The sequence below is a fragment of the Alexandromys fortis genome, unplaced genomic scaffold, assembly GCF_014885135.2.
Source record: "Alexandromys fortis isolate MF-2015 unplaced genomic scaffold, M_Fortis_MF-2015_v1.1 scaffold_19, whole genome shotgun sequence".
Lineage (NCBI taxonomy): Eukaryota > Metazoa > Chordata > Mammalia > Rodentia > Cricetidae > Alexandromys > Alexandromys fortis.
The window spans coordinates 10,281,026-10,307,017 of NW_026067890.1; the positions used below are offsets into that span (position 1 = coordinate 10,281,026).

At 41.6% G+C, this 25,992-nt stretch overlaps 1 protein-coding gene across 7 annotated transcripts in view; it reads left to right on the forward strand.

The window, feature by feature from the left end:
- The first annotated feature begins 233 nt into the window (after window positions 1-233).
- Window positions 234-25,992, forward strand: part of Camk2d (calcium/calmodulin dependent protein kinase II delta) — a 248,640-nt gene continuing 222,881 nt past the window's right edge. For 3 of the 7 annotated variants that reach the window (XM_050142539.1, XM_050142778.1, XM_050142677.1), the window contains exons 1-2: window positions 237-1,354; window positions 2,880-2,974. In XM_050142539.1, coding sequence (XP_049998496.1) covers window positions 1,290-1,354; window positions 2,880-2,974 — 160 coding nt within the window. In that variant the 5' untranslated portion in view covers window positions 237-1,289. Of the gene's footprint in view, window positions 1,355-2,879; window positions 2,975-25,992 lie in introns of all 7 variants that reach the window. The other 4 variants (XM_050142608.1, XM_050142756.1, XM_050142895.1 and 1 more) reach the window with 4 other exon arrangements.

Consider the following 25,992-nt stretch of genomic DNA (forward strand, 5'->3'; position numbering starts at 1 on the left):
GGTGTCTCCTCTCTTTTTTTCCCTTCTCCCCTAGCAAAGTGAAACAGGCTGGCCACGCTCACGTGATGCCAATGACGTCAGCCCCCACTGGGTCGCGTGACCCGCAGCCAACCTTCCTACCGCCCCACCCCCTCGGCAGCCGAGTGGGACGTCTCGCGAGAGCCCTGCTTACTATCAGAACTTGCTGAGGTTACCGGGGAGTTTACTCGGGAGAGGCAGGAAGGTGTGGCGGAGTGCTGGACTTTCTGCTTTCATCATGTTAGGATTTATGGCCAAGCAAGGGCTTATGGGGCTTGCCCCAGTCAGGAAAACAACCGGAGAGCAGGGCGAAGAGGGGGACAGTAAAACCTGAAGTGAAATGTGGTGCCCGGGCCATCCTCGCCCCTGGCTGAGGGACAGCGGGGCGCAGCAGAGGTGGCCAGGGTTAGCATCGCTGCGACCCGGGGGGGACGTGGGACCTGGGTCTGGGGAGCAGCCGCGCCCTGATGCAGCGGCTGCATCCCTCCCTCGGCTTCCCCGGCACCGTGGCTGAGTGGCCGGCCTAGAGACGTCCTCGGTGTGGGAGCTGCGAGTCGTCCCTCATCTTCCCGACCCCTCGTGGGTCACTGCGACATCCTGGTGCACCCCGGTCCCCTAAGTGCGCTCCCCCGCCACTCCGCACATCCCCTCCCCGCGGTCTCCCTAGACGGCTGCTGGAGAGCAGCCGGGAGGGACTCGGCTGGAGTCGCTAGAGGGAGGTGTAGGGCCGGCGAGGAGGGGGCTTCGCAGGGCGGGGAGAGGCGGGAGGAGGCGCCGGGGAGGAGCTGCGGCCGCCAGCTTCGCCCGCCCGAGCCGAGCGCACTCTGTCGCCGCGCGGGTTCCCAGGCTCGCGGCCCCGTGAGGAGCGCGGGCCACCAGCGCCGCCTCCGCTCGTAGGAGCAGCCGGCCGGCTCTTCACTCTCGGTCGCCGCTCGTCCGCCAACCCGGGCGCTGCGCCAAGCTGCTGTGCGAGCCTCGGTGTCAGCGGCCACCCCTCCTGCGGGTCCCCCCTCGACCCCTTTCTGGAGCACTCTGCCCCGCGGCCGCGGCGGCAGGCGGAGAAGGAGGAGGGATCGCGGGCGGCGCGGGTTGGTCTGGCCACCTCGCCCCGCGCCCCGCCCCTGCGCGCACTCCCTCGCGGGCGAGCTACTTTCGGACAAGGAAAGTGAGGGCGGCCCCGGGTGACAGCGCGGCGGCGCCAGTCCCGGGAAGCCGCGTCTGTTCGCGTGTCGCCCGTCGCGCTGCCAGCGGCGCACTGCCCAGACCCCGCCATGGCTTCGACCACCACCTGCACCCGGTTCACCGACGAGTACCAGCTCTTCGAGGAGCTTGGAAAGTAAGCGTCCTTGCCTGGCATCTCCTCCCGCGACCCCCGTGTTCCCCGTGGGGGGGGGAGAGGGAGCCCGCAGGCCGAAGCGGGGTGACGGACCCCTGACTTGGTGCGGGTGGGGCACACAGGGGAGGAAATCCCTGCCCCACTGTGGCGGGTGCCCCGAAACCCCAGCCCACCTACTTGGGTCCTCCACCTCTCCACAGGAGACTTAGTGAATTTACGATCTCTGCAGTTGTAGCTGTCATCCTGGGAAGTGTGCGCGCACGCGAGTGTGTGTGTGTGTGTGTGTGTGTGTGTGTCTTCGGAGAGGAAAGGAGATGGCATGCAAAAACGCAACGTTTATCACATTTTCGGTAAATAGATGTCTCCTGCTCAGCCCGCGGTCGGTGTGTCTGCCGTCTGACCCAGGTTCGGATGAGCTGATGAGCACTGCCTCTCAGAGATGGTGCCATATTTATCGATGCCGAAAGTTCAACTTGGCTTGGTGGAGAGTCTGGTTCGGCATCCAAATAGTTGTTCTGTCCAGGAAAAGGGCGACCCAACAGAACCCACGCCCCTGCCCCATATCCGCTATTCTTTGCTCTAAAGGATTCGCTCACCATCATTCTTATAGGATTAAGTACGTGCACATCTTATCGGAGATTTATTTATTGAGGCAGCGGGAAAGCCCCCTCTCTGGATCTCAGGAAAGCGCCTCCCAAGGTAGCCTAGCCTTGTGGTTGTGTAAAACGACCTCCTCCACTTAAGTGCCACAACTTCTTGTTAAGAAGGGACAGGGTACCTACAGAAGATCTGTACAGAGATCCAGCCAGGAATGCTGATTTGCCAAGCATCCAACCTCAAACCAGTTCTTCTATTGCTAATTTCGACAATTAGGGAAAAGATGCATTTCTCTGTGTGCCATGGGGTCCCACAGTTGCATAAAAGGAAGTGTAAGCATTTTTAATGGAATGAAAATGATATCTTTATAGATGATCTGTTGTTGAAACATGGAGACTGTCGGAAGAGCAGCTTAATTCAAATCTCTCCCCTCCCCCAGCCCAAACCAGGCAGAGAAATCACCTTACCCCAGGATCTGGTAAAGCACCAGTGAGCCCCAGATTTATGTTTTAATGAAAACAATCGCCATATTTACTTACTTGGAGCCACGTTAATTATTTTTCCTACCGAAATAAACAGGCAGCAGATTATTTTTTTCCTCCCCTGTTCCCAGCTCTGCTCTTTGCAGGGTTTGCTCTGAGCATTTGGTGTTTTGTGAAATGTTTTCACAAATTTCATGTGCAAACAAGAGTGGTCATAATTGGCATTTCCTTTTATTTTGTTGATTAATAATGTGTGTTTCCAGGCAATTAAAAACTACTTTTTATTTATCAACATTTAGAAATAATTGTTCGTTTTCTAGATAATGTTTTTATTATGCTGATATTTCACAGACTGCTCAAGACTCACAAATATGCTCAGGTTTGTAAGTTTCTAAGTGGATACTGGATCTGATTCTTCTGCTGACTTGCTGATTGTTGGTTTCTAGGGGGGCATTCTCAGTGGTGAGAAGATGTATGAAGATCCCTACTGGACAGGAGTATGCTGCCAAAATTATCAACACCAAAAAGCTTTCTGCTAGGGGTGGGTATTTTAAAACCACATTTATTTACACATGTTAATTCTGTATTTGTTGTGTGGATTGGTGTTGTCTTATAAGTAAATATAGCATGTAGTTATAATTGAATTTTAAGCTTAGGTGTCATATTACATACTGATATTTTTTTCGTTGCCAAATGTCTCTGGGTCTGTACACTTTGAAAGTAAATGAGAAAAAAATGTAATTGTTATCAGTGACTGATTGAAATGCTGTCTTATGAGCAGTAACATAAATAAATATTTTGCAAAGCAAGTAAATGCCACGAAGTGCATTTTGCTTTTAGTTCTAGTGTGAAATAACTTTCAGAAGGATCTTAGAATGGGAAAAATGTGAGTCTCATAACTGACATAATTCCCTTTCCCTTCTGAGATGAAAAACAGGTCATGGTTCAGTTGAATGTATATTACAGTTGTAGTTACAGCTGAGCTTAATACATTGAGGTATATTTAACTTTAGTGGCTTTGGCAAAATAAAAAAAAGACCATTGCTGTAATCTAGGAAGTTAGCTTAATTTTGAAGTGCGTAGGTTAGGCCTTTAACTTGGTCTTCTGAATTATATTTCCCACCAGATCATGCGATGTATTTTATACCTGCAGTTTATAGCCATGGAGATTAATTCATACTTAAAGCTGTTGACATAAGTTTTTTTAAAAAAGCAACTTGGAGCCATGTGTTCACATTTTTTAAAAATCATTTTTGTTTGAAATCATGCAAAAACACGTATGCTGAAATGCTGGGCATCGCAGTGTCTGGCAGGCACGTGCCTAAGGTATTTCCATGGGGATTTATGGTTTGATGGAATTAAACTGAAATCAAAATGAGCAGAATACCATACTGCATCCCATCTTCAGTGACCTGGTTTATTTTAAGTAATGAGAGGAAATTCCATTAGAGCTAGTTTTCCTCACTGAATATATCTTTTAAGACATGCCACTTAAGGATGTCTGGATAGCATTGCTCTTGTCCTTCGCTGAGGTAAATGGATTTACAAATCCTACTTTTAAGGTGCGCTGTAGGGTTCGGTGTATCTATTATCTTGATCTGATTTGCTGTAGCTCGGAGAAAGGTATATGCTAAACTACCCGCGAGCACTGTGGAGTCCTGGTATGAAAACGGATGAGGAACAAGCTACGCTAGTTACATTTCCCCTTTAGTCTCCACTCCATTGGAAGGTTTGAAAGAATGACAAGGGGTGCAGAAGTATAAACGGCAGTTTAAGGGAAAGAAGGAGACTGAAACCAGTCAGACCTTTCCTGGTGAATCTGTTATTTTCTCTGATGTGATAGGCACTTTGCCAGTGGTGGACTATCAGATTTGGAGAGTGTTACCATGCCTAGTCCGAGTCTTTTAATGACTTTAAATTTCACCTCAGGACCAATGAGACTGGTAGTCCCTTTTACTAACTTTATTAACTAGAGTCGACACTTTTTATCCTCTTCATCCCATACTCCCTATATTAGACTCGCAGTCATGCTCACTCTCTTCTCCTCTATGGGAGGAGTGCCCCGGACTGATTGGCTCCTCCTCTTTCCTTTCTGTGCCATTCTGCCTGTAGAATGCCGTTCCTTCCCTCATCTGCTCAAGCTGAGCTTGTAGGCATCTCCTTCCTGACCCAGAAGACATTCGTCCTATCTTCCTTTGCTACTCTTCAGTTATTCTTTATTATCTTTAGTTGTGTGTGTGTGTGTGTATGCATGCACACATGAGTATAGGTGCCCTGGAGGCCAGACACATCTGATTCCCATAGCTGTGAACCCTCAAGCATGAATAGTAGGAACTAAGCTCCTACTCCCTGTTGGAACAGGAAGATCCTTTATCTGCTGAGCCTTCTCCAGCCTCTTCCTCTGCATTTTCTTCCCCTCCCAAGAACATCATCTGTCCGGGAATGATGTGCTCTAGGCCTCAGTCCTGACTCCTGTAGCTGCTACCCATGTGATCTTAGGAAGTTTACCCATTTTTATCTGAGCCTCAGTGTTTTCATCTGCAAAATGGGGTGAGATCGAGCCCTCTCTAACCGGGTTTTGATGGATCTGATTGCCTTAATGTATAGTGCAGAGTGGTGTCCATTACAGCGTATGCACTTAGTGAGTATCAGCCGCTACTGTTATATGACGGGAGTGTAGTAATGATTAAATTGCTTTATTTTTTTTTTTTTTGAAAGCTCTTACTTAAAGTGAAAGCACTTGAGAATTGTCGATCTAGTGACAATTCTGATGTGGCCCACTTGAAACAGTGACTCAATTGCCTAGTGTGTAAATGTGATCCAGACATGTACTTTTCTAAGATCTCAGATCCTTCATCAATAAAACGGTAAAAGTTATACAATGAGTCCCATGGGGGTGTTTCAGGGAGTTAGTGAATTTTGTGAGAACTATATCTTAATTTGGAAAGTGTCTTGCCGGTTTGACTTATTACAGTCATATGTAATAATATAGTCATTTCTTATCAAATGCCGGGCAACTTTATGTGATAGCCGTATATTGAAGGTGGTTATGAAATAGTTTTATTTTGCGCTGTATATATTTATTTGAATTGTTTCCATATTGGATTACAGATTATTTGAAGGAGAATGCCATGCTTTTACCTTTGATTTAACATTCCAGTGTATGGCATTGAGGACATTGACGCGCTTCAGGACAAAGCGACTGGAATGAAGTGTGGTTACTACGTTATTTGTAAAGTCGTTAGGTACTTTGTTCATTTCTGAGAGCCAGCCCATACTGAAATCTGTCAAGTCTATCCAGAGACTGTATTTAAAAAAAAAAAATTAGAAGCTAGAATGATGGCTCATCAGTTAAGAGCAGGGATGCTCTCGCAGAGGATCCTGGGTTTGATTCCCAGCGTCCACATGGTATCTAAGAACTGTCTCTAATTCCAGTTCCAGAAGATCTGAGGCCCTCTTCTGATCTCTGTGAACAATGCATATGTGGTACATAGACTTACATGCAGGAAAAACATCTACACACATAAAAATAAATATTAAAAATACATAACCTAAATTTTCTTTTAATAATTTTCTTTTACAATAATCTGGTATAAATGTGTTTTTTTTTGCAGGAAACTTTTACAGTGAGAAACATTCAAAGGCAAATATAGAATTCAGTGCAATATAGTATGTTTAATTTTTTCCAAGAAAAAATTTTTTGGGGAACTCCATCACACACTTATGTGAAATTAACAATTTTTTTTGTGCAACTTTTTGTCTATATTATTTGATATAGCATGCCTTTGTAAATCTAATCCTTAAGGCTGTGTGTTTTAAAGACAAGGATATTTCTACCACTCAACTAATTTTTTTTTAAAATCCCTTTTGTGCTGAGAATTTAACCTGGGGCCTCATACATGCCAGGCAAACACACTACCATTGAGCTGTGTTATCTGCTCTCAACGAAGGCTCTTTAGCTGTAACAGACAGAAAGAGAAAGTGCCACTTGTCAATAAATCCAGGGCTATGAGGGAAAGTGCCAAACATTTGGCCGGATTCCTGCACAAATTTGCACATCCCTCTCCGTTGTCACTCGGGCCGTTTGCTGTGCCTAGCCTGCACTGGCTTTTCAGCAGACAGTTTCAGTTACATTTTCTCTCACCGTTAGTCACACACACCGCGTTTGGGAGACCCAGCGTCTGTTGAAGAATTTCTTTGTGTTTTCATCTGCATATGTGCACAGGACATTTAGTGTGAGTGTTACTGAGGATGTAGGTCAGTGGGTGCAGCATACTCATTTGGTTGCTTGTTAAAAACTTCTTTGAAAAGCTCCTAAGCAGAGTCAACATATGATACCTTATATGTGGCTTACAAATTCTTAAAAGTTGTTTTAACTAAAGATATTTCGTAAGTAGTGAGTAGTGGTGGTAGAATGTGTCTTGGTTTTTCATCATAGGAACTGGATATGCTGACATTTTGATCCAAGCCCTTAGGTTAGTATCTATCAAATGCTAACTTGTTGCAGTGTAGATATTTTGTCCATCATCTGGGCATGTTTAGGGCTGTGAGCTGTTGCTAGGTGATTGGAAGACAGTGGCGTACGCCCCAGTCAGCTGGTGGTGCCGACCCCAAGAGCCTTCAGGGACAGTCCATGTGGTAGATGGTGATGATTTCTTGATGTTCATTTCCTAATACGTGTTTTCATCCTTGGAAAGCCCTCACTACATCATAACCAGGCACGTCATAGTTACTGTTTTTACAAAAGGAAAATTAATTATAAGCTTGAAGTAACAAATGACATAGGAGTTTTTTTTTTCATTTATTCGATTGCTAAAATTGGCAAGTTATATTTCTATAATGTAAATCATTTTAATTTTATTATTTTAATTCTGTTAGTTCCTAATTTCATAGTATTAGGTGGAACATACATCAGGACCCTAGGAAACCAGTTGACCATGTATATGAATTCAGTGTTGTATCTATACCCCAAGTAATATTTCTTTTTGTTTGTTTCAAGAAAGATGTCAAGAAACTGAGGCTTGCTGCTTTTGTTTTGAACATCTAAACAGTTAAGATCTTAGTCTTAATTTTATGCCTACTTTCTTGAATCTCAAGTAAGACCGAGATTGAATGAAGCTTCAATTCGATCTTGTTGATTTGTCACTTTGGACCAATTGAACGACAACAACAATAGTAAAATATTGAAAATAATGATTTAAGAAGGCATTAAAAGTTGTTCTTGTTCTGTATGCTCTGAAAATAGGGTATGCTATTAGCATTACTTTATGTCTTGTTACTATGGTTAGTCATACTTAACTTTTGTGTTTGGAAAGATTTTTTTTTAATGTGTGTTTTTCTCTGTATGTGTGGGGGTAAATCACATGCCATCTGATGTAAAAGGCCGCAGCCTTTCCTTGGAGCTGGAGATGTTTGTGAACCACCGTGTGGGTACTGGGAACTGAACCCAGGTCCTTTGTTCACACACCAAGTGCTCTGACCTGCTAGGTCATCTCTCCAGCTCCGTATCCTTTTTTAATACTGAAACTTTTTTTCATACAATATATTCAGGTCATGCTTTCCTTTCTCTTGCTCCTCCCAGACCGTCCACCTCCCCATCCACCCAACTCCTACCTTTTTCTTTCTTCAGAAAACAAGCAATCACAAACCACAAACAAACTAGAATAGAATAAAATGAACACACACACATACAGGAACAAACAAACACACAACCCCTTTCAACCAAAACACATAAAACAGCAAAATCAGAAGCTTCAATTTACAAACACAAACCAGTAAGATGAAAAATGTCCAAACAAAGCCATAGTAGGAAAAAGTCTATAAAAATACCATTGAGTTCATTTTGTGTTGGCTGTCTGCTGGTAGGCATGGGGCCTGCCTTTAAGTATGGCTCATCACCCAGTGAAACTCTGTTGAAGAAAACTAAGTTTTTCCTTTCCAAGCAGATGTCCATTGCAGGTAGCTTCTTGATTAGGGGTGGGAGCCTGTGTCCAGTTCCCCCTCTTGGTGCTGGGACCCCGTCTGGCTTGAACCTGTGCCGGCCCTGTGCATGCTGCCAGTCTCTGTGATTCATATATGCATCGCGATTTCCTTATGTCATCTATATGTTTTTATGTGGGTCTTAATATTGGACGTCTATTTTCTTCAGGAAATGAATTAGATTACTGTTGACAGTCAAACTATTTTAAATGATTAAAATATTTTAGTCTATATCCAGTTTTCTGCTTTCCAATAATAAGAGAGACTTAATAAACACTGTAACACAGGTACCTCTCTGTGATACTAAAACTATTGTCACTGTCTCTCTGTATGAGACTGTTCACCAACAAAATACCTTTGTTCATACATTTAGGTGGACACTTCCATTTTCATTGAGATATTCAATAAAATCAACATGAAAAAAAGTTACCTTTAAAAATATTGTATTATGTGTGCATGAGAGAGAGAAAGAGAGAGAGAGAGAGAGAGAGAGAGAGAGAGAGAGAGAGAGAGAGAGAGAGAAAGTGAGTTCATCCACAAGTAGCAACAGATAGTTCACCTACGAGCATGTGGGTGCTTGTGTAAATCAAACATTCAGGAGTGGGTTCTCTCCTACCAGGTAGTTCCTGAGTGTTGAATTCAGGTCATCAGGCTTGGTGGCAGGCATCTTTATCCAATAAGCCATACCTCCAGCTTATAAGTAATTCCTTATGAATCCCTTTTATGTTGATCATGATATACTAGCAATCCTATTGGGATTTTTCCCTACATCTTATCTTTAAAGTTTTGCCTTGAGCCAATGCATAGTGCTCTAGATTTGCCTTTTCTCTTCCTGTCTATTTTATTAGGGTGCAGTATATTTTACAATTTGTTTTGTATTTCACTGGCAATTGATTAATGGTTGTTTACATAGGGATCTATGTTAAACAGTTTGCTACAAGACATTTAGTGAAATGCCCTGAAACACCCTGAATAGATGGGGTATTCGCAGGCTCTTAATACTTAGCACCTGTCTATCTATTGACAACTTATAGTTCACTTCCTTCTACAGGCTATTAACGAGTTCACATGATTTGCTTAAGTAAGCGTTGGATACGTTTCGAGCGTGATCACAGCATAGGAAACTAAAGATTACACACATAGACTTCATAGAAGATACAATGCGTTACAATCTAGTGAGAATAACATACTATAGGGTTTTAAAAGAAGAAAAATGGGTTCTTCCTGGAAAAATCAAGGGAAACTGTTTCTCCTAACGTAGATTTAAAGAGGCTTAAAGTCACAACGCCCCACTGCCAGGCCCAGCTCTGCAATTTGAGGAAGTTGTTGAGAATGCTGAAATATCTGATTAGAAAGAAAATGACATTGTATTACTGCAGTAGGTTTATTGAAATTATTCACACATATACCTTTTTTTTTTTTTTTTTTTTTAATACGATCTGTTCTTAGTTTAGTTTACTTTTTGCTTTTGGGAGATTTTGAGACAGGATTTCACTCTGATGTCCAGGCTGACTCGAAACTCAGTACATGGATTAGGGTAACTTGAAACTTTCGGCAGTCTCCCCGGTGCAGGGATGATAACTGTGAACCCCCACACCCAGCTATTTTGTTTGTTTCTGGGGTCTGAACCAGGGGCCTTGAACACACTCAGCCAGAAGAGCTCTACACTGAGCTGTCACTCGGCTCTTTGGGATGAAATCATTTTAAGTAAAGCAGGGCAGTTTTCAGCTGACAGAACTGTTCTGATGCGTTCCGTAGTTGTACGCAAATGCAGGGAATCGCATTAGTTTTTGCATTCAGCTGCAGCCCGCGCTATTCTGATTCTCTCTTACTCTCCCAACCAGTAATGCCATCTTCATCAATAATGATTCAGAAAAAAGTGAGGCGGTCTTCGCTGTTATTTAAAGAGTACCTTGTAGGTGTCACGGCTGCACATCCATAAGGCACTTGGTTTCATTTTGTTCAGTCTATATCGCAGACTACTAGAAGCATAATATTATCTCTCTCTCTCTCTCTCTCTCTCTCTCTCTCTCTCTCTCTCTCTCTCTCTCTCTCTTTTTAAATTGGAAGCTGAACCTGTTGCATAAGGCTAAAGGTAATAAGCTGGGGCTGTTGCTCATTTGGTACAGTGCTTGCCTAACATGCAGGAAGCACAGGGATAAACCAGACGAGACAGTAGAGGCCTGTAATTCCAGGACTTCCTAGGTGGGGCAGAAGAATCTAAAGTTCAAGACCATCCTTGTCTCTTTAAGGAATTTGAGGTCAGCCTGGGCTACCTGGAATGGGAATCTTGGCTTAAAAACATAGTAAGTGCTAGAGTGAGAATTTCAAGCCGGTTCCTCTTGCTCTGGAGGCTGACTCTTTCCATTGTCCTACCCCATGGGCTGCTGGTACCCAGAACTTAAGCCTTCTGTATTCGCTGGTACGTGCTTGGCTCTATGCGAAGCACCACGTCTTACACCTTTTTACATTTCTGTTGAAGTGAGGGCCTTGAGTCATACTTTTTGGAGAATACATTTAGAATTCCAACTTGTGAGAAAAGATAGCATTTTAATCGCTATGGTAACGTCAGATCCAGTTGAAGTTTCAGATGACTGTGTGGTCCTTTCGAGAAGGAAAAATAATGCAGTGGAAATGTTGTCAAATGCTAGGCAAGTGATTGCGGAAGAGTTTCTGATGCCCAGCAACGCGTTCCTAGGACCACTTCTGAACAAGCCACCTGTGTCTGCAGAGAAAACCAGCCATTCAACCAAAGGTAGACTAGGAGACATGTACTTAGGAAGCTATTCTAGTTCTCTGGTTCATTTTCTTTAACCAGTGAGAAAAGGAAGACAGATTTGTTATTTTGCAGTTTCTTTTTCAGCAGTCGTATTGAGTGTGACAGACCCATACAGAAAGAATGGAGCAATTGAAAGGAAATAAAACATTGTATTCAATGTGCATTGTAAAAATAGGCGTAGCAGGAAGAGGACAGGTGTCCAGATGACCCGTGATGATACTGCTGGTTAACAGTTAATCTTCTACTGAAGGGACTCAGCGGTGTCCAGGTTACATAGAGCTTTAAATGTTTTATTCCATAAACGTAGGCATATATGTGTGTGTGTGTGTGTGTGTGTGTGTGTGTGTATTTAATTATGAAACAATTATCAAGGGCTCAAAAGTCTCTAGTTGACTCTGACTGGCCTGTGTCCTGTTCCTTTGAGGCTGTCTGTTAGCTCCTTGCTCCTCTTTTATCTTTTCTCCGTCCAGCATCAGTTACTGTCCCTTGTGATTTTCGGAGAGAAACCCCTATCAGCCTTCCAGTTGATTTTTAATTAAAGGGGAGATCTTCAGTAATGGAAAATGTACACACTCAAGATACAGGTTAATTGCATTTTGTTTTGTGTTGTATATTATAGACTCATAAAATAGAAGGCATCTTTTTTTATGTGTTAATGTATCATTTTGGCCTGGTCAGATGCCTGGATAGTTAAAGGTGCTTGTCCCACAAGCCTGGAAACTTACGTTTGATCTGATCCCTTGACTCCACGTAAAGGTGAATGAAGAGAATCCACTGCACAGAGTTGTCTTCTGACCTTCACACACATATAATAATAATAAAATACCATTTAACCTTTTCCTTTAAGGTCTTCAAAAGATGCAAATTATTTGGAGATTTTATTAGTATATTCTTTTTTCTATTTTTTGCAGAAACTTTATTAATATGATGAATACACATTGAAAAAATTAATAATAATTTATATTAAATAGATTTGTTAAATATTAGGGCTGGAGAGCCATATCAGCAGTTAGGAGCAGTCACCGCTCTTGCAGAGGACTGGAGTTCAGGTTCCAGTGTTCACTTTGGATGGTTAGCACCTTCCTGTAACTTCAGCTCAGGGGATTTGAGGGTGCCTCCTAGACCCCCTGGTACCCATATGCACGTATGCAGACACTCATACACAGAAATAAGAAATACATATTTCTACAGAAGTAATATAGCCAGAGCAAATTTAGTAAAATATCATACTGTCCTTTAAAATCTATGGAAGGTTGAATTATGCCATGTTACAGTATTTGTATTTAATTTAAAATTGTAAGTTTTGATGTGGGAACTAAACAGTATGTGATATTTGGAGGACTGTGTTTCAGTACTAGTTCAGCCTCAAACTGTGAAGGGGGTCATCTTTCTTTCTTCCCTGAATGGTACCTGAATTTCCCCCAGAATCCCAAGCACATGTGGTTGTCTTTTCCTTACCCCATCTCAACACACTTTGGTGTTTGTAGGGATTCATCTCAACTGGAGCTCAGTTTCCTTCTTGCTACAGCACTCTTCAGTAGCTTCCCAATCAGGTTTTCTGTCCTTACACTGTTAGTCAGTTCCTCTTTATAGCTTTCAGCAGTGACTTAGCAGTGGGCATCTTGATTAGTTCTTGCTAGCACGGAGTAGAGGGTTTCTGTCCTCTAGTATTTCCCGGTCTATTGGGGTGGATGTCAGCCTGGAGAATACAGAATTGTGAGAGGGCTCTTAGGAGGTCAAATCTTTGGGGAAATGGTGCTTAGAGTTAGGATAAGGACAGGAAGGGACTCTGGAGGAACAAGAAAGCAGGTCCCACCCTAAGGTTGGAGCGTGAGCCTTCCTACCAGAACAGCACTGAAATCTTCCTCCTTCCAAGTCCTGCCCAGCTGCTGCCTCCTCTATAGCATCACCTCCAGGATGACTCTCCCTTCCTCCCTTTCCTAGCTCTAGCCAGAAGTACCTTTGCTCCCGTTCAGTCTGTTGTATTTTGAATTGTGTATAGTGCCTTTCCTTTTATTGCAATAATACATGCCGCAGTTTTGAGGCACCTTGTGGAGGTTTCTTCATGAATCGTAGCCTGTGCCCGCTGTGGTGACTGTAAGATCGTAAGAACTTGCCACTGTTGAATGAATGGAGAAAAGAGAGGGAAAGAATCAATACAACGCTGCCTCTTAGAGTAGACCTCAGAGAGAGACGATAGGCAAGGAGCAATGGAGCTGGGGCTTCATGTCAGATGACACGCAGTTATTTCAAAATTTAACTGCTGACTCACGAATTATTTCCTCAATTCTCTGCTTACAAATCCCACAGTTTTGTCTAATCTTGTAATTTTTTGAGCAAACTCCTTAAAGTTTCTCACTGGTGTTTCCCTCTTGCTCTATTCTAAATGTCTGTTATTCGGGAGTGTGGGAGCGTTTTGATGCCTGTGAGCCCCACGTCAACACTGCCAGGCTCATGCCATCATTGCACTATTTTAAAACGTATGAGCTTGTAAATTTTTGATCCATTCCACAAAGACCAGTAAATACTTACTTCTCCGTTTATTCTTGAAGCTCATTGTGAAAGCCTTTTGTTGAGCTTCAAATCCTGGGTGCTGTTAAATTTTTTCTTTTTAATTTTAATTTTTTTTTTAAAATTTTTACTAATGGCAGTGAGAGGCCAGGTGGTACAGTGACTTGTCTGTCACTTCAGAAATGTGGTGAAAGGAAAATGGCTTTATTTCCATGTTGTGGACTCTGGAAACAGCTGTGTGTTGGCTAACATTTGTCTTCCATATATTGTAAGACAACGAGATTCTATTGTGTATTTATGCATAAAAATTAAACATACAAGCCTAATATATTATGATATAAATTATGTTATATTCTGTTGTGTATTATAGAGAATAAAAAATACTTACATAGGAATATTTCAGTAATGTTTTTAGATGGTGACTTAGTGACTGCAGTCATGGGGAAATGGAGATTTCAGAAATTAGTTTAGGCGAATGAATGTTTTAAGCATTTCTTAGGTACTATCTAGGCTGAAACCTTTATTATATTAATCAAATGATACATTCTTATATTAGATATATATTAATATTTGTTAAATATATAATTATAAACTTCTGAAAGAAATTATTAATTCTTATAAATACATTTAAAATTAATTATAGCATAGAATGCATATCCTTATGTAGAATTTAGGAAAATATAGAAAAACTAAAAATGGACCTATTTTTGTCTTTGCAAACAAGCACTATAATATTTTTTATTAAAAAATTAATTATATTTATTTATTTTGTCTTGCTTATGTGCAAATGACATTGTTGTATATGGAGGTTAGAGGACAATTTGCAGCAATTCTGGCTTAGGATTGAACTCAGATCATCAGATTTGAGTAGAAGTTCATTAATCCACTGAGCCATCTCAGCTGACCCTGACCTTCCCCTAAGCACTTCTTTTCCTACTCTTTTCTCCTTCCTTCCTTCCTTCCTTCCTTCCTTCCTTCCTTCCTTCCTTCCTTCCTTCCTTCCTTCCTTCCTTCCTTCCTTTGAAACTAGACATTTCGGTATGCATTTCTATTTAAAATTATGACATGACCCTGGGTTGTGGCAATTCCTTTCAATTCTTAATAACTGAACTGTGCTTCACCGAGTGAGTGAACAAAACAGTAGTTCATTATTTGATATCATTGTTTACTCTTCTCCCATAACCTGCACTCTTTACTGTGTGGACAATGGATACAGCCTAAGCCATGGTTTTGTAAAATTTTTCATCCTTATGCTTTTTCCGGAGTATTCACAGAGGAGAAATAGTGAGACAGAGGGTTAACTGTTTTCAGAATCGTTTATGATATTGTCCTGTTGCTTCATGAAGGCCTTGTCCATTTCCCTGAGGACATTTAATTACAGTTGTGCTAACTAAATTGAATTTTGAAAAAATATATATAAATTTCGTTTTCACCTTAATGAAAAAAAGAAGTTCTTGCCAAGTCCCACTCCCTCTGCTAGGTAGGAAGTAAATAAATGTGCAGGTAAAGTCCTCTGGAGGTGAATGGATATAGAGTGAGCTCCATTGCCAAGGTGTCTTCTTGGCTCCGAGCTCCTCAGAGATAACTGTTGGACTGATGAAGGGTCATAGAGACTTCTTTGAGGAGCTGGTACCTGCACCAGGCTTTGGAAATAATCAGTTTCGAATAGCTAGGAAAACAAGCAGATGAGGAATTATGAGAAAATATTTGTGAGAAGGAATCAAATCCGAAAGTTCCAGTGAAGGATTTAGCTTTCATTAAAGCACGCGGAACCCGATAACAGGAAGTGGAATTTTTTTTCACGTTCTGTAAGTCTTGAAGTGGCAAACTCTCTGGGAAGGATGCATGGGGGGGGGGGTGTGATCATGAGATTTTATGGCTCTGAGTCATTAGGGATGAACAGCTGATAAGAGAGCCACAACTAACTTCTTATCAACCTCACATTCTGTTTTATTTAGCCTTGGGGCAAAATACAGAAAACAGTAGGCTCAACAAAGTAGAAAACAGAGGACTGAAAATAATTAGATTTTTTTTTAAATCAAGAGTCATAAGAGTGCCCAAGAGAAAATTCTGTTTGTGTTTATACATGTGGAAAACTAGTCTGCAGCTGCAAGTGTATTCTGTGTCCGGTTTGAGAACTATTGGAGGACTCTACGTAAAGCCAGAGGTGGCTAAACCATCTAAAACTGTGTTATGGTATTTCTCGTCAGAATGCTTGTGTCCAGAAGAAGGCCGTGCTCTGGTCTTTACCGATCTGATGGAGGAGTAAATGCCTCCCGAAGTCTGTTCTCTTATAGTCTTGCTAGTACACGTTTATGGGCCCAGAGCTTTTTCTTTTAGCTTTGTATATACTACACTTAACTGCCGCCTTCTTCCTCTTCCTCTTCTTTCTCCTCCTTCTCTCCCTACCCCTCAGGTGTGGGCTACACAGTGAGGGCAATTTTATCCCACAGTTTTGAATTTAGCAAACTGGTTGGAAAATAGGAACTTTTTATTCCTTATTTCCACCACTTAAATAATGAAAAAAAAATCATTCATTCACTTAGATGACTTCAGTTTAAACATTTAACCTCCCCTAGGTTGGTTCAGCCATGCTAATTTTCCTCTGCCTTAAATACAATAAAAAAATTGAATAAGTAAGAGCTCTGAGTTTTATTGACATTAAGGTTTTCATGATTTTAGTTAAAGGGGAAAGAAAGATCTTTGTTTTATCCAATACGAATATGTAATTAATAATAATTCAATATTTTTTAAAGTTGAAGTTGGAGCTTTGGGTATAGAGCAGAAAGTCATCTATTGACTGAAAGCACAGTGACTCAAGATTTACATAGTCATTGGAAAGACTGAAGAAACTGTATTTCCACAAGTAGTGGTGGACTGTCAATGGCCAACACCATCCTCCGCACTTAAGTAGACCCACTGTCTTTTAATTTTAAAAACAAGTTTTGGAAATAACTTTCTTGTTCAACTTTGACCGTTGCTCCCCATTTGTCTAAGAGCAGGAAGAAGCAAAGTGAAATTTAACCTAATTTTATTTAATTCTGTTTGAAAGAAAAACGTTTGTAATGCTTTACCCTGGCAGACAACTAGTTCTGAGACAGCCCGTTCCTTCTACTCGCTGTGATAATCCTAATGCCAGTAATTCTCTACTGGCAAATGGAGGTGGCACTAGCATGGGTAAGGATGGCTCGTGGAACAGAAATCGCTACGTTTTAACTGATAACAACTTTAAAAACCGGAACTCATTAGTTTACACGTAGAGGGTTTTAAAGTACGTTTTGAAATTATCCAAATCAAATAACCACACACCTAGAAACAGCGGTATTAGAAATATACCATGGCCACACACAGGGTCAGTTTTAAAAAGAACACATAACTTTGAGAATGTCCTTCCTTTTCTCCTTGCATGTAAATGATTTATTCAGATTGTCTATAATAAGCTTAGGGGAAAAGGGAAGGAGGAAGTGAGAAGTGAGACTGAGAAATCCTTACAGCCCATACTAGGGCTCATTATGAGCACCCTTCACCCGAGGATCTCAAGACCTCCTCTAGCTGAGATCCACAGTTCTTCTGGAAGGGACAACTTAGGGAATTCCTGTGCCCAGTGCTGTTTGCCTGCCTTCCCTCAGGGACTTGTCGCAGTTATATCCTAACACACCACATTCCTTCCAGGGTCTAGGAACAGAGGCCATAGCTCCCCACTGAAACAACAGAGGGATTATGGGAGCAAGAGTGTTACCTTGATGGGGATCTCATTGGTCTTCAGATCAGTTATCTTATTTCTGTAAAAATGTTCTATCCTGGAGATGCTTGATATCCCACTTTATCTCCCCCAAATCAAGTGTTTTAACTCTGGAAGACACATTGAAGGGGACATTGAAGACATCACTTAGCAGGAGGGAGTCAAGAGGGTAGACCGACACAGACGGTGAAGGATGCTGAGATCCAGAATGCTCAATTTAGTAAGGGGTAACACAAAATGATGAGTGGGGCTTCAAGTCCAAGACTCCTGGGGAGACCGCAATTTTCATATAACAAGTTGAGAGGTGTCAGCTGATCTTGGCGAGGGGAGATGAATTGTGTTGGAGATACAAACGCTAGATTTGTAGGATGAAGTTCCTAAAAGAACGTGGGAAACTGGGTGTGGCCCTTTAGAAAGGACTTTGGAGGCAGTGCAGTGCACCCATAAGTTAACAACGCTGACTCTGAAATCCACTCACCAAGATTCAAGAATACTTCATGCTCCTTGTGGCTTTGGGGAAACCGCATGGCCTCCCCAAGCCTTGGCCTTCTCTATGGAACTTGAGTGGCCACTTCAGCTGCTGTCAATTATGATACACATGGCTGGAGAGTACTGTAGAGCAATTCTGTGTTTTGTGGGTGAAATGAAGAAGTGGTACTAGCTTGAGGAGAGAAAGGATTTGATAGAAAGGTAGAAAAAATGGCAAGTCTGAACTTCACATTCTGAGGGAGGGAGTTACAAAGGCTAGAAAGAGTGCTATATCAATGCCCTGAAGACCAGCCTTCAGCAGTGCAGGAGTTGAAAGGGGATCCACAGAGTCTTCTGCCAACTAATCAATTGACTTGACTTTTCTATCTGACGGAATAAAACTCTCTGGGACTGATGAAAAAGGGATAAAACACACACACACCTTTGCTATGAAAAAGGGAAAAAACACACACATACCTTTAGGGTCTCTCTATTATCTTTTTCTGTTCTTTATTTCTTATTCCTGTCTCTATTGATATCTTTCTTCTAGGTAACTTTATTTTTTCCCTTATAGCCTATATATCCCAGCAAAATCTTTCAAGCAGAATGAAAATTATAATGTGGTTACATTCTTTTTCTAAGTGAATGATTATAATGAATACAAGTAAAAATTTTTCCCCATTTCCCTTACATAACTAAACATCTTACATATTACAGAGTTATATGAAAAACAGATTATCCCAAGAACCCACATACATTCATATCCAAGCAACTTGTTATGGATTAATGGAGTGTGAGCAAGCAAGGTATTTTTCTGAGCCAGTTCTTTTACTGGCAGGCTGCATTTTGAGGTTACAAAGGAAGGAGCAATCATTTTATTCCTTATGTCAAAAGTTAATCTTAGAAAGAATCTTAAAAGAATCACAAACCTAAACTCTACATATAAAAAACAATCAGTTATCTCTATTTTAAATCCTCAGGGTGCATACCCATTCCTCAACTTTTTTTTATTAAATCATATCAGGAAACTGAGGGCATAAATGGGTACAAGGAATTAATCATCGCCTTTGAATTATCCTAGCAAGAAAGACACATCAGCTAGCAGTAGCCAAGCTACTATTGTTCCTGTTTTCTGACCCCTAGGAGTTCCTCGCTCAGTTATTAAAGTATGCCTTTCTAAACCTCAAATTGTTTCCCAAGATTTTCTACCTCAAAGTGATTAATAAAAACATCTTAACATAACCTTAAGTTATACTTAAATCTTTTTTTCAGCTATGATGCACATCAAAATCCATGAATAGATCTCTCAACATTAAGATTAAAAATAATTTGAACTAACTTAGCTTCTGGGACTCAGTTGTTTTTCTTAACCATTAACCTAGGCCACAGTCTGTATAGTTCCTCCAGAGAAACTAGCTGGGTGATGTTTCCTATTCTTATTTTCTATCCTCTGCAGCCCCTGCTATATCAGGGGTGCAGACAACACCATATCTTGCTTCTGCTTATAGGTACTCATATATTCGTTTTCCCATTCAGCTAACCTCTATCATAATTCCTTACTATATCTATTAAAGACCCTCAATCATCAAAATCCTATTTAAGCTAACGCTATTATTCTATAAAATCATTTCTTCAATTAAACAGTACAATTTAAGAAGAAATCATCTTCATAATAATCCATAGGTAAAAGTGCCCAGTAGAATGGGATATTTCCTTGAGATAATCATACAACATTAAGGGTAGTGGGGACTACCCGATATCCATTCACATCATGCCAGATACTAGAGAAAAATGATAGGGGCAAACATGTAAAGACACATCAGTGACAAGAGACATTCTGGGCCTGAAGCCCCCCCCCCCCGGACCTTGCCTGTCAGGCTTTGCTTCCTGGTGGGTCAACCTCACAAACCTCGATTTCCACCTGCTGCTCCTCTGACATAGCCATTAGCAGTATTGGTTAGTTTCTGTCACTGGAGACAAACCAGAGACACCTAGGAAGAGGAAGTTTCAATTGAGGAATTGGCTCCTTCAGATTGGCAAATCTGTGAGGGGTTTTCTTGTTTGCTAATTGATGGAGAAGGGCCTAGCCCAAGAAAAAGTGAAGACCAAGAAAAGGCTTTGCACTACCATGTAGTAGAGCTAGAATAGTTCTGTGGACACGTTCATGTGGATTGAGTCTGCCTTAGTTAGTGTTTCTGTTGCTGTGAAGAAACACCATGACCACAGGACTTCTTATACAGGAAAAGGATTAATAGTTTCAGAGAATTAGTCCACTATCATTATGGTGGGAAGCTTGGTGGTGTACAGGTAGACATGGTGCTGAAGAAGGAACTTAAGAGTTCTAGGTCATGGTCTGCAGGTAAGAGGAAGTGAACTGTGTTCCACACTAGGTGTAGCTTGAGCATAGGAAACCTCAAAGCCCACCCCCACAGTGACACACTTACTCCAAAAGGCCAAACCTACTTTACAAAGACACACCTCCTAATAGTACCACTTGCTGTGGGGGCCATTTTCTTCAAACCACCAGAGGATCATTAATTAGCCATGCCCCATCTTCTCATCCTCAGAACCTCGTACACTGCATGAAAAATACTACTATTTTTTTTGAGATTAAGTAATAAAGTGATAGCCTGTGAAAAGCTTATTTACAAAAATGGTGGCTGGGGTGGGGAGCATGAATAGCGGTGATTTTTCTAAGTCAGAGGAAATAACATCAGGGATAAATAAAGCTAAAGTTTGTTATTTGGAAGAGGAAAAAGAATGAGAAAGAGAACTGTTATACGAAAAAGATGCGAAAATTCATGGCATAGAATCCTGGAGGAGGCGAGTGTAAGAATTTGAAATTAGCCAAGTTGAGAGTTAGAGGGGGCAGTCTTGGGGTAGCTATGTGGGACCTTAAAGGAAGCCTACCAGAAACAGCAGTTGTGACAACAGCCTGAATGACAGCAGCTTAGGCTGAGATAATAGGATTTGCACCAAAGGGCTCCAGGAGACTCTTGCAACTTAGGACTTGGCAAGGTAACTGCAAGGAATTTGGCTTTTGTCTTTTTTTTTTTTTTTTTTTTAAAGACTTTTGAGAAAACATTAGTTTTCTGTCTTACATTATTTTCCTTAATTGGGATGGCTCATGAGAATGAAAGAGCTGGAAATTCAGTGGAAGCCAGGTAACAGAAAAGCAGCCCCCGCCCCGCCCGCCACCCCCCAAAGATACTTTCTTCTGTTATTTCCAGGATGCTCTTAGCGAGAGAGAAGAAATAGCAAGAGAGGTGAAATCAAAAGCAGAACCCTGATTAAAAAAATAATAATAATAAAGTATGTTTCCCAAGAGTAAGTGCTAGAATGGTGCCATTTGGATTTAAAAAAGAGAATAAGAACAAAAACAGTTGTTACCTCCACCTGAAAGCAAAACCTGGGAGATCTGTGGTTCATTATCTAAATGAGCCAGTTCCCGTCGTCTACTCAGCTTCTCTCCACAGCAAAGGCCCTGCAGGCAGCGTTTGATAGGCCAGGGTTGTGCATAATTTCATCAGCAGGAAAGCTCTGTTTGTGGAGGGAAATGATTGTACATCAGGAATAATATTTAACTACTGTAAAGATAGAAGCTGGTTCATCCCGGGCCTGTCGCTCTAGTTCCATGGACTCATTACTCATACTTTATACTGTTCATTCATATTGACTCTCTCCTGGGCCCCCTGGGCCTTTCTTTCTAAATTAACCCCCTGGTTCCATAATTGTGATGATATCAACTTTTGATTCAGGAAGTTTTATCAGCCCTCTTGGTACCTTCAGTGGCTCTTAAAGACACTTTGTTCATTTCCACTTTGCTTTTCCAAGTTCACTAACAAAGGCTTGTGTTAAAAAGTATAGAGAAACCCTGTCAAGTACCACCAAGGATTCTTATTGCTGGAGCTATGATTAAAATATGTTTGATTTTTTTCTTTTTACATAAAATAGTTAAAAAGGTTTTTATTCTATCACCATTCTCTACCCATTGTTGTTTATATTGATGCTAATCATCTAATTATGCCTACGTTTTGCTTCGTGTAATAACCCATTTCTCATGAACAAAACAGGACCTTGAGTTTAGACTGCCGTTCTAGAAATGAAGACATCATCTTCCTACTTTTCTTGGATCCCATGTTATAGCTTCTACAGAGAATGTGATTGTTTCTTATGGTGGAACTGGACTTTGTTTTCCAAGCGATATTGAGCTTTATCTTATCCCCATCATGATACTCATTATAATCTAGTAGCTTCCTATTGAGCACATGCTAGAGGCAGCTGCAGTTTCTGCGTGTAGGGATACAGTAGTGAAGTGAAGAAGTCAGGTGGGAGAAGCACAGTGAGTCATTAGGGCAGAAAACTGCTATTTAATGCTATGAAGGAGAATAAGCAGGCCTATTAAGCCCTATAGTAACTCATATGAAGATAATCTAGGTTGGCCTCTCAGAGATGTAGCATGGAAGATGAAGCGTTAATAACAAGAGGAAAGAAAACATGAGAAAATAGGAGGTCATTCTGGACCAAAGGATGAAGGCGACACATAACTTGCATAGGGGTAGAAGGAAAGAGAACATGGCTGGAGTGTGCTCAGTCAAGAGGAAAAGCATGATTGTGTTGGACAGTAGGCAGAGGATGGACTGGCAAGAGGCTCATCCTATGGGAGATGTCAGCGTGGAAATGGGGGTAACTTTGGGAGGAAGAAAACAGGACCAGCTGTTGGAAAGGAAACACGAAGCTTCATTAGGAGGCCAGGATTCCCAGGTAAAGGAACTATCACAATGTGTAACTGACAGGGAGCGATGAAGAGAGTTGAGTTGAGATGGACAACAAGGAATGCAGTCTTGGCATGCTAGTTGGGAACTCCATCATCCCCCAGAGAGCGATTTCATACTACTACCTCTCCGCTCAAATCTGGGAACTGCTGATTTGTTTTCTGACTTGATGGATTAGAATTATGCATTACGTAGTCTTTTGTGGTTGGTGTTCTTCATTCTCAGTATAGCTCTTTCAACTCACCGAGGTAGCATGCTTTATTGTTAAACCATGTTATGTTCTGTTCTGTACCATATGCTTAGTCGTTCATGTGTTTATCTGTTAGTTTCTTGGTGGTCAATCTGGTCAGTATAGTGAGTTTCAGGGCCCCTGGGGCTGGCTATGATGCATGAGCTTACCTCTAAACAACAAAGCAAAGCAAAAACAGTTAGCTGGAAAACAACAGAAATCAAAGTCAAATTTATACTGTAGAAGGCATCTTATAGGACACCATAGGAATTAGTGACCACTCCTGATTCAGTGTCCAGATTCAGTTAAAGTTCTGCAGTTTGCACAGCTTGGTATGTGAGAAAGAAATGGGTTTCAGAGTAAGAGAATGAAGTGTGGCTGTGCCCCTGGGACAAGGAGGGAGTATATTCTTTAGGCAGGGCTTCATTTAGTCATTATTTTAAATTAACTCTGACCAGAGGTGAAAGCACAAATGTCAAGGATGCATCAATCTAGCCTATTACTGTAGCAACTCTTCTTTCCCTGACAGCTCTCACTGGAAAGAATTTGGCAGAGCCCCTTGGGCCCTGGCTCTTTGTTATAGTGTTGATACGGATGCCTGCTTTTCTTTAAACTGAACGGGAAGTTGCCTAAGAGTCTCATTCCAGACCGATTCCCCTCCTTTTCTTATTGTGTTGGAGAAGTGTGCGCCTCTGCACATTGCCTGCTGGCTGTAGCAGAGGTTCACAATGTGTTGACACTGGCATAAAATTTGCCAGGCTTTTGCCTTCACAGTAAGAAGCTGTTTGGGGGCGTGATATGGCAGCAGCTGAGAGTCGGTGGAAGTTTCATTCTCTCAGGCTTTGGATTCGTGTGAAAATCATTTTTTTTAAAAAAAAGTTCCATCTTAATCATTGAAATTGAAGGGTGAATTTGGGATTTCTTTTGAAGATCTAATAACACAGTGCACTGCCGTTTTATTCTTGATGAATTTCAGCTGTTTTGCAGCATTGTCTTTTCGTGGTTGGCCTGGCAGAGTGAGATTAGCACATCTGTGAAATATTCCATGGAATGTGGCTCTCACTTCCATGAGCAGCTTGAAGATAGAGAAACCATAGTTAGAAGTAGATACTTTAATTCATAATTAATGTTTGTTATACAATTAAAAACTCAGTACTGTTGGCAGGCTATTTTTGGAATGGATTGTATATTGTACGTATTTACAATTAGATGCACATTTCCCAAGACAAATAATAAGTATGTTTCTCATCTTATGTCCATCAGGAGATACCTTAATTAGACTTAGAGAGTCGGATGGTTTAATAGACCTTGAAAGATCCTCAGAATTGATTCTTCTCAGTAACTTATTGGTGACATGGAGCCTTTCATATGGAAAAATTTGTCATTAGGAAATAGCAGGGACTGCAGATACAGCTCGGTTGTCCAGCATAGACCTAGCGTGTGTGAGGAGACCCTGTCACCACACGCACATGTGTGTGTGGTCCTAGTTTTCACTTTTCGGTTGCTGTGATAAAATATCACGACCAAGGCAATTTATAGAGAACCAAGAGTTGATTTAGTTCCAGAGTCAATCATGGCAGAGAAGCATGGAAACAGGCTACAGATACGGCATCAGGAACAACCGAAAGCTCACATCTGAAATCCAAGCAGATTTCATCATCTAAGAGATGATGAACAGGGAATGGCCTGTGTCTTTGAAACCTTAAAGTATGACCCCAGTGACATACTTTCTCCAGCAAGAGCATACCTCCTAAGCATCCCCAAACAGCACCACCAACTGGTGAACAAGTCTCCAAACATCTGAGCCTATGGGGACAGTCCCATTCACACCACAACGTTATATTTGCGTATATACGGAATAAGAAATACCTATTATTGTAATATTTTACCATTGTGTGTGTGTGTTTAGTATAAGGATAAATATATCCGTTGATCCATTGTCTATAACTGAGATAAAACACCAAGACCAAAAGTGACTTGGAGAGGGAGGGGTTATTTCATCTTACAGCTTATCTACTTAAGAAAGTCCCAGCAGGAACCTGGAATCAGGAACTGATGCGGAGGTCACAGAGAGGTGCTGCTTACTGACCTGTTCTCCATGGCTCACTCAGCCTGCTTTCTTATACCGTCCAGGACCACCAGCCCGGGGGGGGGGGGGGAGGGGGTAGCGCTCACATGTGCTGGGCCGGCCAGTTTATATCCATCATCAAACAAGAAAATGTGCTATAGTTTTTGCCCACAGGCCAGTCTGCTAGGGTCATTTTCTCATTTGAGGATCTTTCTTCCTAAATGACTCTAGCTTATGCCAAATTGGCAGAAAACTAGCCAGCACAACTGACCCCTTTTGAACTTGACACACAAACATATTATTCTTTAACTGTAACCTTTCGTTTCTTACTCACCCCAAGAACTCATATTAATAGTGCAATATAAAACTTTAAAAGTCCCCCTTTAAAACTCTTAATAACTTTAAGAACTTTAAAAGGTCCTAAAAATTCACTCAAGAAGTTCCATCTCTTTAAAATATCCAGTCTCTCCAAATTGCAAAGTTTCTCTAAAACTCTAAAGTCTCTAAAGTTGCAAACTTTCTCCAAAATACCTAAGCTCTTATAACTCTGAGTTCCCATTAAAATAAAAGAAAACAAAAGTTAAATACTTTCTTACTCCAGGAGGGAAGAACAAGAGCACAACCACAATCAAATCCAGGCACTCCCTGTCCAATAGTCTGGACTCAGAGTTAGACTCCTGGAACTCACCACCTTCTGAGCGCCAAAGACAGAGCTTGCCACAGCACACACAGCTTGGCCAGACTCAGTTGGCCCCACTTCACAACTGCAGTTGTCTTTGTTAGCCATCCAGTGGTACTGGCATCTCCAAAACGTTGGGGTCCACATTGCAATTGGGCTGCACTTTCACCAATAAAGCCTCTCCTGGCCTCTCTTCGAGGACTCTAACCCTGCCCCATGGTACTGTGCCTCCTCTTCTTCTCTCCATGACCACTCAGTCCTGGAGCTTCTACTTCAGTTGAAGTTACACATTCACCAGTGGCCACTTCCAGCCCCTCACGGGGTCAAGC